General features: G+C 45.2%; 1 protein-coding gene across 2 annotated transcripts in view; it reads right to left on the bottom strand.

The window, feature by feature from the left end:
* Nucleotides 1-2,572: 2,572 nt before the first annotated feature.
* GMPR (guanosine monophosphate reductase) overlaps nt 2,573-11,559 on the bottom strand; it is a 59,512-nt gene continuing 50,525 nt past the window's right edge. For both annotated transcript variants that reach the window (XM_043450028.1, XM_043450029.1), the window contains one exon: nt 2,573-3,069. In XM_043450028.1, coding sequence (XP_043305963.1) covers nt 2,889-3,069 — 181 coding nt within the window. In that variant the 3' untranslated portion in view covers nt 2,573-2,888. The remainder of the gene's footprint in view (nt 3,070-11,559) is intronic.

Raw genomic sequence — 11,559 nt, 5'->3', positions numbered from 1 at the left:
CTGCATCTGCACTGTGGCTGTCCAGTCCTTCCAGCCCTCAGGTTCTGCAGCGCTGGAAGAGAACTCTTGGCATCCAGTTCAGCGTTGTTGCTTATCCCAGGCAGGGACGGGCATCTCCTTTCTGGTTAGTCATCTTGCTTCAGTGTATGGGGACATCTCACCAGGACTCGGTTGTTAGGCCTGCAGCATCGAGGTCCTGTTGTACTAAGAATGCTAGTGTGAACGAATGTTGGTGTGTAAATTAGTGATGCACTGAGACTTGAAACCCGGACAACAAGGCTGTCCAAGCCCTCGTCCTCCAGAACAGTCTGGGCAGACGTGGGCCACTCTGGTGCAGCAGTCTGAACCGCCGCCTGCTCTACCATTGTTAATAGTAGCTGCTAATGGTCCTGACAAGTCTGGGTTCCAAGAGCTGCGAGTCGTACCTGAACCAGTCCGATTAATGAGAGGAAAGTCCTTGCTTTGCAGGTGGCAACGCGGTCAACCTTGAAATCACCAGGAGCCTACAGTGCACAGGAAGCCCTGTACAATCAGCAGGTCTGAGGGCGTCCAAGGCAGGCTCCCCCACGCCCGCTTCTACTGGAGGCAGGGATGAACCTGCAGAGGGCCAGGGAGCCTTAGAAGTGAAACCTCTGCTTCAACATGTTCCTGATGAGGTTCTGGCTTCTGCGATCATGTTTTCACTTCCCTAAAAACCAGGTGAGGGAGGAACCTGCCTCACTCCCCTTGGTGGAAACAGAGCGGGTAGTCTGGAAAGTCTTTGCACAAGATGGATAAAGCAGGCACCCGTCCTCACGGATAGGACTGGACAGCCCCAAGTGAGACAGGAGTATGAAGAATGCTGTTCTGGAAGTTTCCTGACTACTTACTAGCAGTCCCTTTTTAAGAGCTTTAAGACTTCTCCTCCACTTCTTTCCTTTCTTTTTCCATGAAGGATCTCTTAAAACTAATGAACTCAAGGGCTCAAGTGTAACACACATCTACCACAGGTACAGGGGTTCACAACTCAGACAACCAGACAGAAAAGGTGGGGTACCTCCAGCTGCAACGCACATCCAGCTAGAGGTTCAGTATCCTTCAGACTCTCATCTCAAGTGTGTGGGCATTTGTGTTCCTATAAGAATTATTCTGGGTGGATTTAGGAGGAAAAAGTATTACCACGGAGCTCAAGTTGCTGGAATTTTAAATATCTTCTTCTAAGACTGTGAGACTGGACCATAAAGAAGGCTGAGCGCTGAAGAATTGATGCCTTCAAATCATGATGCTGGAGAAGACTCCTGAGAGTCCCTTGGACAGCAAGGAGCTCAAACCGGTCAATCCTAAAGGAAAACCACCCTGAATATTCATTGGAAGGACTGATGCTGGAGCTTTCCAATACTTTGGCCACCTTATGCGAAGAGCTGACTCACTGGCAAAGACCCTGATGCTGAGAAAGACTGAGGATAGGAGAAAAGGGCAACAAAGGATAAGATGGTTGGATGGCATCACTGACTCAACAGACATGAATCTGAACAAACTCCGGGACATAGTGAAGGACAGGGAAGCCTGACGTGCTGCAGTCCTTAGGGTCACAAAGAGTTGGACACAACTGAGCAACTGCATGAACAACAAAGACTATAAATTCAGGCCTGGAAGTCCCTGGAGTGTGGTGGTTTGTTCAGATTCCTCATGAACGTCAGGCTGTTAATTCGCTCTCACGCAGCAGGAGTGAGTGGCTCCTCTCTCCTCCAGGGCCGTCACTTGTCTCTTCAAAGAAAAATTAACTCCTGTATCTGCTTCTTTAGCCTCATTTAAAAGGAAATAAAGTAAAACATCCTGGGCTGCATACACTTCCCAATCCTAATACTTAAGTAATGCTTCAAAAGAAGTAGCCGGTCGTCATTAAGGCACGAGGGTTCACTGTTTAGACAAGTGTCACAGAGCACTGGGGTGGGACTCCCACCAAGGCCGTGAGTCTTTTCTCCAAGAAAGTACAAATGTCATCAATGAATGAATGGACCCTTAGACCAGCGCCCACGGTCCCTCCTGGAGAGTATTCATCGCTGTGACGAGGGGACGCTTCTATCTCCGATTCTAAACCAATGTCAAGGCTTCAGCTGCTTTTCAGTGGGACTCATCTCAACTTTTTAGTGGATAACCTTGAACGATCCCCTGGAACTTCTTCAAAATAATATGTTATCTCTTTGAGAGAGAGGAGGAGAGGGGAGAGATGGAGGAAAATGAACCAAACGAAAACCCAGGACAAGACTAGAAACAGCATGAGCACAGTGACAGAGGACCGTCCCCAAAGGCATGTGTAAGAGATGTGGCGGAAGTGTGTCCCCGCACCGTGGGGACACCTGCAGGAAGCCAAGTTCACCTGTCCAGTTGATTGCTCTCATTCTTCTGCAGTATCTGTGAGCTGGATGGAGGGGGTGCTGGTTCCTCTGGTTGCGGCCCCCTCCCCCTGCCCCTCTGCCTTTCCCACCCAGGTACCTTGACCACCAAGAGCCAATCGTGGGAAGGAAGCAGAAAACCCCCAGCTCCCCCAACAACTTGGTCCTGTAAATGCAAACTCCAGCACGCAAGCAAGTCTTCGTAGCATTATATTAAAGTGAAACCATTTTCTTTAAAAAAAAAAAAAAAAAAAAAGGCGTGAATATTAGTTTCAACAATGAGGTTACACATTCCGGGCAGGTAAGCTCCAACCGCTAACCCTCTGAGTGCCTGACTTCTGGGCCCCTCGACCTAGGGGAGTCCTGTGGCCTCCAGGTGACGGGAGGAGAAGAGGGAGCAGCCCCCACACCCCAGGGCCTGCTGGAACCTCTGCCCTAACACGAGGAGATGGAAAAGCAGGCGTGTGTGGACGCCTTCGCTGGCCGGAGGTGGCCTCGTCCTCGTCCTTGGGGTTAGCTGAACACGGTGTTGTGTTGCTGGGTCACTCGGATGAATGTGGCTCTCCGGCTGAGCTCTTTGAGTTTGGCAGCCCCCACGTAGGTGCAGGTAGACCTCAGTCCCCCGAGAATATCCAGAATAGTGTTCTTGACGTCCCCTTTGTAAGGCACTTCCACAGTCTTGCCCTCAGAGGCTCTGGAAGAAAAAGGAGGTGTTTGTTTCAGTCTGGTTCTCTTCCCTGAACTACCCAGCCAGGATCCCCAGCTTTGGCACTTGAACCGGCCCCAAGGCACTTGGGCGGCTGCATGCCACCCTCTGATCTGACCCACGCTGGGAGGACCTCGGCCTTGCTGCACACACCACGCGGGTCAGGCCAGCATCTCGGGTGGACACACTCCCACCCAAGACGCACAGCCTGGCTGCTGACTGCCCAGAGTGCCGGGAACACAAAGTCTCCATCAGCAACTCCTAGAAGAGTCGCAGACCCGGCCAGCACCTCACCACCTCCTGCAAGTACACCAATCCTTCCATCAGAAACCAGCCCCACCTTTCCATCCTCCACTAATCCGTACATGGGCCTCCAGCTGACCCAGAGTCCAGAATACCGACGGGGTAGGGGAACAGACCTCCCGGCACGGCCTCTCCTGCTGGCCCGCCCTAACCAATAACAGAACAAGCCCAGAGTGTCCCCTTCCCCCACACCCCTGCCAGCCCTCCAATCGGCATCAGACAGAGCATCTTCACAGGAGATGACCGAGAGAGGAAGAAGGGACAGAGAAAATGGACAAGTGGGCACTGCGAGGTTACATGGAAACCTCCACCAGTGAGGTCAGTGTCTCCACTCGCACGGCCTTTGTTGAGCACCCCTCGGCTTACCTTCCTGCATGTCTGCACAAATCACCATGCCTAGGTGTGGTGTGGGGCCTCTGCAAGGTGGACCCAGAGCAGAACTAATGACCTCCTCAGCACCCAAGGCATTGGTAAGCATCCTTCATGTTTTCTGGGTGATGCTCAGAAATTCAGGTCTGGCTCATGGCACAAACGTTAAACCACATCTAACTGTCCTGCTGAGTCCTTGTCCCACTCGTCCTAAGGCCACTAAGCAACACTGCCAGATTCCGTGTCACACCCCCTTACTGCAGGTTTTAAAGATACCATCTAGACTTGCGTTAGAAGGGGCATTACAAGAAGGGAATCTCCAGTCCACGCAAAACTCGAGCCCCCATCCAAGGGTCAGGAAACCTGGAAATTCTAGTGAAAGTCGCTCAGTCGTGTCTGACTCTTTGCCACCCCATGGACTATACGGTTCATGGAATTCTCCAGGCCAGAATACTGGAGTGGGTAGCCGTTCCCTTCGCCAGGGGATCTTCCCAACCCAGGTCTCCCACATTGTGGGCAGATTCTCTACCAGCAGAGCCACCAGGGAAGGCCAAGAATACTGGAGAGGGCAGCCCATCCCTTCTCCAGTGTATCTTCCCGAACCCGGGAATCAAACCAGGATCTCTTGCATTGCAGGCGGATTCTTTACCAACTGAGCTATGAGGGAAGCCCAGACAATTTACCAAATACTGGAACTTTAGCTGGTCTCTTCACATGAAAAACCAGCATCTCTTGATCAAAAAGTCATTACCTAGAGTTTCAAAAGGGTATTAACTCTTGTGCATTGAAATCTACACATGGAAGACTACCCTCAGGTAATATCTAGCAATTTAAACCACTGACCAGAACAAGACAAGGATGTCCACTCTCACCACTGTTAATTAACATAGTTTTCAAAGTCCTAGCCTCTGCAATCAGAGAATAAAAGGAATCCAAACTGGAAAAGAAGATGTAAAACTGCAGATGACATGATGCTAACATAGAAAATCCTAAAGAGGCCACCAAAAAACTACTGGTGTTAATCAATGAACTTGGCAAAGCTGCAAAATACAAAATTAATGCACAGAAATCTCTTGCATTTCTATACACTAACAATGAAAGATCAGAAAGAGAAATTAAGGAAACGATACCATTTTACCATTGCAACAAAAAATGAAAATACCTTGGAATAAACCTACCTGAGGCAAAGACCTTTCCTCGGGTAAAGGAGAACAGTATGGAGTTTCCTTAAAAAACTAAACATAGAGCTACCCTATGACCCAGCAGTCCCACTCCTGGGCATATACCAGAGAAAAACCTTAATTCAAAAAGATACATGCACCTCAGTGTTTACTGCAGCACTATTTACAACAGCCCAGACATGGAAGCAATCTAAATGTCCATCAACAGAGGAGTAGCTACTGATGTGGTACATATACAAAATGGAATATTACTCAGCCATAAAAAGGAATGAAATTGTACATGCAAAAACATGGACAGACCTAGAGACAGCCATACAGAGTGAAGTCAAGTCAGAGAAAAACAAATATGTATGAAATCAGGAACAAGACAAGGGTGCCCACTGTCACCACTACTGTTCAACATAGTGTTGGAAGTTTTGGCCACAGCAATCAGAGCAGAAAAAGAAGTAAAAGGAATCCAGATAGGAAAAGAAGAAGTGAAACTCTCACTGTTTGCAGATGACATGATCCTCTACATAGAAAACCCTAAAGACTCTACCAGAAAATTACTAGAGCTAATCAATGAATATAGTAAAGTTGCAGGATATAAAATTAACACACAGAAATCCCTTGCATTCCTATATACTAACAATGAAAAAACAGAAAGAGAAATTAAGGAAACAATACCATTCACCATTGCAACAAAAAGAATAAAATACTTAGGAGTATATCTACCTAAAGAAACAAAAGACCTATACATAGAAAACTATAAAACACTGATGAAAGAAATCAAGGAGGACACAAACAGATGGAGAAACATACCGTGTTCATGGATTGGAAGAATCAATATTGTCAAAATGGCTATTCTACCCAAAGCAATCTATAGATTCAATGCAATCCCTATCAAGCTACCAACGGTATTTTTCACAGAACTAGACCAAAGAATTTCACAATTTGTATGGAAATACAAAAAACCTCGAATAGCCAAAGTAATCTTGAGAAAGAAGAATGGAACTGGAGGAATCAACCTGCCTGACTTCAGACTCTACTACAAAGCCACAGTCATCAGACAGTATGGTACTGGCACAAAGACAGAAATATAGATCAATGGAACAGAATAGAAAGCCCAGAGATAAATCCACGAGCCTATGGACACCTTATCTTTGACAAAGGAGGCAAGGATATACAATGGAAAAAAGACAACCTCTTTAACAAGTGGTGCTGGGAAAACTGGTCAACCACTTGTAAAAGAATGAAACTAGAACACTTTCTAACACCATACACAAAAATAAACTCAAAATGGATTAAAGATCTAAATGTAAGACCAGAAACTATAAAACTCCTAGAGGAGAACATAGGCAAAACACTCTCCGACATAAATCACAGCAAGATCCTCTATGACCCACCTCCCAGAATATTGGAAATAAAAGCAAAACTAAACAAATGGGACCTAATGAAACTTAAAAGCTTTTGCACTACAAAGGAAACTATAAGTAAGGTGAAAAGACAGCCCTCAGATTGGGAGAAAATAATAGCAAATGAAGAACAGACAAAGGATTAATCTCAAAAATATACAAGCAACTCCTGAAGCTCAATTCCAGAAAAATCAATGACCCAATCAAAAAATGGGCCAAAGAACTAAACAGACATTTCTCCAAAGAAGACATACAGATGGCTAACAAATCACATGAAAAGATGCTCAACATCACTCATTATCAGAGAAATGCAAATCAAAACCACAATGAGGTACCATTACACGCCAGTCAGGGATGGCTGCTATCCAAAAGTCTACAAGCAATAAATGCTGGAGGGCTGTGGAGAAAAGGGAACCCTCTTACACTGTTGGTGGGAATGCAAACTAGTACAGCACTATGGAAAACAGTGTGGAGATTCCTTAAAAAACTGGAAATAGAACTGCCATATGACCCAGCAATACCACTTCTGGGCATACACACTGAGGAACCAGATCTGAAAGAGAACATGCACCCAATGTTCATCGCAGCACTGTTTATAATGCCAGGACATGGAAGCAACCTAGATGCCCATCAGCAGATGAATGGATAAGGAAGCTGTGGTACATATACACCATGGAATTTTACTCAGCCGTCAAAAAGAATTCATTTGAACCAGTCCTAATGAGATGGATGAAGCTGGAGCCCCTTATACAGAGTGAAGTAAGCCAGAAAGATAAAGAACATTACAGCATACTAACACATATATATGGAATTTAGAAAGATGGTAACGATAACCCTATATGCAAAACAGAAAAAGAGACACAGAAATACAGAACAGACTTTTGAACTCTGTGGGAGAAGGTGAGGGTGGGATGTTTCAAAAGAACAGCATGTATACTATCTATGGTGAAACAGATCACCAGCCCAGGTGGGATGCATGAGACAAGTGCTCGGGCCTGGTGCACTGGGAAGACCCAGAGGAATCGGGTGGAGAGGGAGATGGGAGGGGGGATCGGGATGGGGAATAAGTGTAAATCTATGGCTGATTCATGTCAATGTATGACAAAACCCACTGAAATGTTGTGAAGTAATTAGCCTCCAACTAATAAAAAAATTAAAAAAAAAAACAAACAAATATGTAATAACATATATGTGGAATCTAGAAAAATGGTAGAAAGGAACTTATCTGCAAAGCAGAAACACAACATTGTAAACAAACAACTATAGTCCAATAAAAACTAAGGGAAAAAAAAAACAAAAACACAAACCATCGACCAGACCAAGGGCTGGCCTAGTGGCTAGCTTACAGCACTGAGTTCATGAAGCCGGTCACTGGTCACATCCAAGATGACTGATACTGCTGTATTCTGTGACCACAGACCAACATGTGCATAATGTGCCAGAAATGATGACCATTTCATCTTTCAATAAACATCTCCATGGCCTCTCCAGGCTTACAGACACCCTCCAGATCCACAGCATCACTTCTTCTCTAAGTGGCGATGATACCTTTTGCAAGTCATTTATCATTGACGCCCAAGTCTTCTCATCTGTAAAATGAAGGGCTTTGATGTGTCTCCCAAGGACAGCGTGAGAACTAAGTGGGTAATGACTGGGAAGGAACTAGCAAAGCATAAATAACTCTGCCTTAATTAAATACAATGTCAAAGTAGGAGAACCAGTCTTAGGAGGAGATCAGATGATGGGGGGCGGGGGATGCAAAGACACAACACAGATGCAGCCTAGAGGGCTCACGCTGCCTCTTGATTATGCTTCTCACTCCTTCAGCACTTTCCTTCTGTGTCTAAGATTTGATTGAATCTACTTCCAGAACTGAGTCTTCAAAATTTACTCCTGAATCTGTTTTGTCTAAACCCTGCTGGAATCACAGAAGATGGTTTTTTGTTCAGCTCCTTGGTTTCTGTTCATGCTCTAGCCTGGACCAGCCTTCCCTACCTGCTTTTCTTAGAAACCCAAAACAGATGCAGTGGCTAGAGGGCAAAAAAAGTCCTCCAGGCAAAGCATCTGGCTGTCACGCAATCGCAATGGCTCCTCTCCCAGACCAGCACATGGGAGAAGGCACAGGCTCTTGAACAACGGTCCTAGTAAAGCACTAAGCCGCTTGGCAGAGGTTCAGGTCGAAGGGGAGGCAGTAAACCCCTTTCTCTCTCTCCACCAACACTGTCTGGCCTCCTCCACCAGTCATCACACAGGAGAAAGAGGCCTTTGGAGGCTGCATGGGACAGGGTGTCCCTCTCGTCCTAAACTGTCTGCAGCTTCCAGGATGAAGGTATGAATGTAGCCCCCGGCTCCTCGTTTCCACCCCACTGTCCCCATAACTACAACGTCTTTTCCTTATTGAGATTCCCCTCAAAAGAGAAAAAGACTGCAGAGAAAGAGGAGTGGAGTTAGACTACCAGTACCTGAGGAACACAGCTCTGGTGGGGGGGGACCCCACCCCTCCCACCAGCCTGCCCACCTGATATATCTCAGTGACTGAATTGTGTACCTTGAGCTTGCCTCAGACCTTACATAATGCATCCAAACCCCACATTCTCATGAAAGCTTTTGGGTGTGGAATAAGTGGTAGGAAATGGAGGGTATCGGCCCATGGCAGGCGGCTAGAATTCCCATCCTTCTAAGGATTCAGGAGCTCCTGTCCTGTCACGTGGCGCGGCTTGTCATCACTGCCAACTCTGATGAGAAGCAATGGCAGACTCTATGGAGGAGGGTGAGGTGGTGGGTAAATTCTGCCACAACGTTCTCCAGACACACGTACATACAATTAAAACGGAAGTGGAACAGATAAGCAGACGTGAGCATCCCTTCTGCAGACTGATACGATTAAATGCCTACAAATGCTGCCTGTGTCAACTGTCCAAGCCTGTAGGCAAGGGCAAGTCCTATGGGAGCTGCTGCAGGTAACACAGGGCATTCTTCCCAAAAGGTCTGACCTCTGTGAGGGGGGGTCTCACCCACCCCATCTCACATGCAGTGGGAGACCCATCCTTCCACCTGACTCATGCCAGGCTCCACAGGTGTTCTCTCAGGACAAGACTGGGACATTCCGGCCTAACCCCCTGGAAGCCTAGCTGGTCCCCTCCAGGGCTGGCTGAACAAGAGTCATAACTACTCACACATACCCCTAATTCCACTTCCAACTTGAGCCCAAACACTGCCAATGCTAGTTGGATAAAAATTATGGCTGTTTTGAAAGAGGCCAAGATGGGTTTTCTAATCAAAGATGACATAAATACATGGAAAGAAACCACGTTCTTGGATTGGAAGAATCAATATTGTCAAAATGATTATACTACCCAATGCAATCTCCACATTCAATGCAATCTCTATCAAATTAGCAATGGCATTTTTCACAGAACAACAAAAAAAATTCTTACAATTTGTATGGAGACACAAAAGATTCCAAATAGCCAAAGTGATCTTGAGAAAGAAAAGTGAAGCTGGAGGAACCAGGCCCCCTGACTTCAGACTATACTATATACAAAGCTACAGTTATCTAAACAATATGGTACTGGCACAAAAACAAATGTAGGCAAATGGAACAGGACAGCAAGCTCAGAAATAAATCCACACACCTATGGTCAATTAATCTATGACAAAGGAGGCAAGACTCTAAATGGAGAAAAGACAGCCTCTTCAATAAATGGGGCTGGGAAAACTGGACAGCAAAATGTAAAAAAAAAACAAACCAAAACATTCTTTAACATAATACACAAAAAGAAACTCAAAATGGATTTAAGACCTAAATATAAGACCTGATAGTATGAAACTCAGAGGAAAACATAGGTAAAACTCTTTGACATAAATCACAACAGTATCTTTTGATCCATCGCCTAGAGCAACAGGAATAAAAATAAATGAGACCTAATTAAACTCAAAAAAGTTTTTGCATAGCAAGGGAAACCATAATCAAAATGAAAAGACAACCCACAGAATGGAAGAAATTATTTGCAAATGATGGCAACTAGCAAGGGATTACAATTCCCCAAAACGTACAAATAGCTCTTGTGGCTCAATATTAGAGAGCACCTCACATCAGTCATAATGGCCATGATCAAAAAGTCTACAAAGAGTAAATGCTAGAAGGGGTGTGGAGAAAAGAGAACCCTCCTACACTGTTGGTGGGAATGTAAACTGGTACACCTGCTACGGAAACAGTAAGGAGACTCCTTAGGAAACTAAACATAGAGCTACCATATGCTCTAGCCCCACTCCTGGACATATATCTGGGGAAAAACATGGTTCTAAAGGATACATGTACCCCTGTGTTCACTGCAGCTCTGTTTACAATAGGCAGGACATGGAAGCATCCTAAATGTCCATTAACAGATAAATGGGTAAAGAATATGTGGTACATATATAACATGTACACAGTGGAATATTACTCAGCCATTAAAAATGAAATAATGCCATTTGTAGCAACATAGATAGACCTACTAAGGAGTCAGAGAAAGACAAATATCATATGATACGGCTTCTATGCACAATCTGAAAAGAATTATACAAATGAATTTATGAATAAACTTATGGTTACCAGGAAGGAAGATGGGGGGACAGACTCAGAGTCTGGCATTGACATGTACACACTGCTATGTTTACAGTAGATAACCAAGAAGGACCTACTGTATAGCAGAGGGAACGCTACTCAATATTTTGCAGTAACCTATAAGGAAAAAGAATCTGAAAAAAAATGTATACGTATGTACAAATGAATCACTTTGCCATACACCTGAAACTAACAATGTTGTAAATCAACTATACCTCAATTAAAAAAATGTAAGCCATACAGTTATTTAATTAAATATCTTAATTTTAAAAATGTTTCCCAGGCCTTTCCCATGGTACCATAATATAAAAAGACTTGTATTCTTTGAGACCTACTTCCATCCCCCAGGTCTCCCACATTGCAGGTGGATTCTTTACCAGCTGAGGCCACAAGGGTAGTTTAAGAATCCTGGAGTGGGTAGCCTATCCCTTCTCTAGGGGATCTTCCCAATCCAGGAATCAAACCAGGGTCTCCTGCATTGCAGGTGGACTCTTTACCAGCTGAGCTACAAGGGAAGCCACAATAATATAAACAAACTTGCACTCTTTGAGACCTACTTCCATCCCACTTCTATAAGAATCAAGGGAATGTAACCTCACCAGTGATGGTGCTGTACCCACTCCCC

Source organism: Cervus canadensis, chromosome 28, assembly GCF_019320065.1.
Source record: "Cervus canadensis isolate Bull #8, Minnesota chromosome 28, ASM1932006v1, whole genome shotgun sequence".
NCBI classification, from domain to species: Eukaryota; Metazoa; Chordata; class Mammalia; order Artiodactyla; family Cervidae; genus Cervus; species Cervus canadensis.
This window is presented reverse-complemented; position numbering and strand designations above follow the sequence as displayed.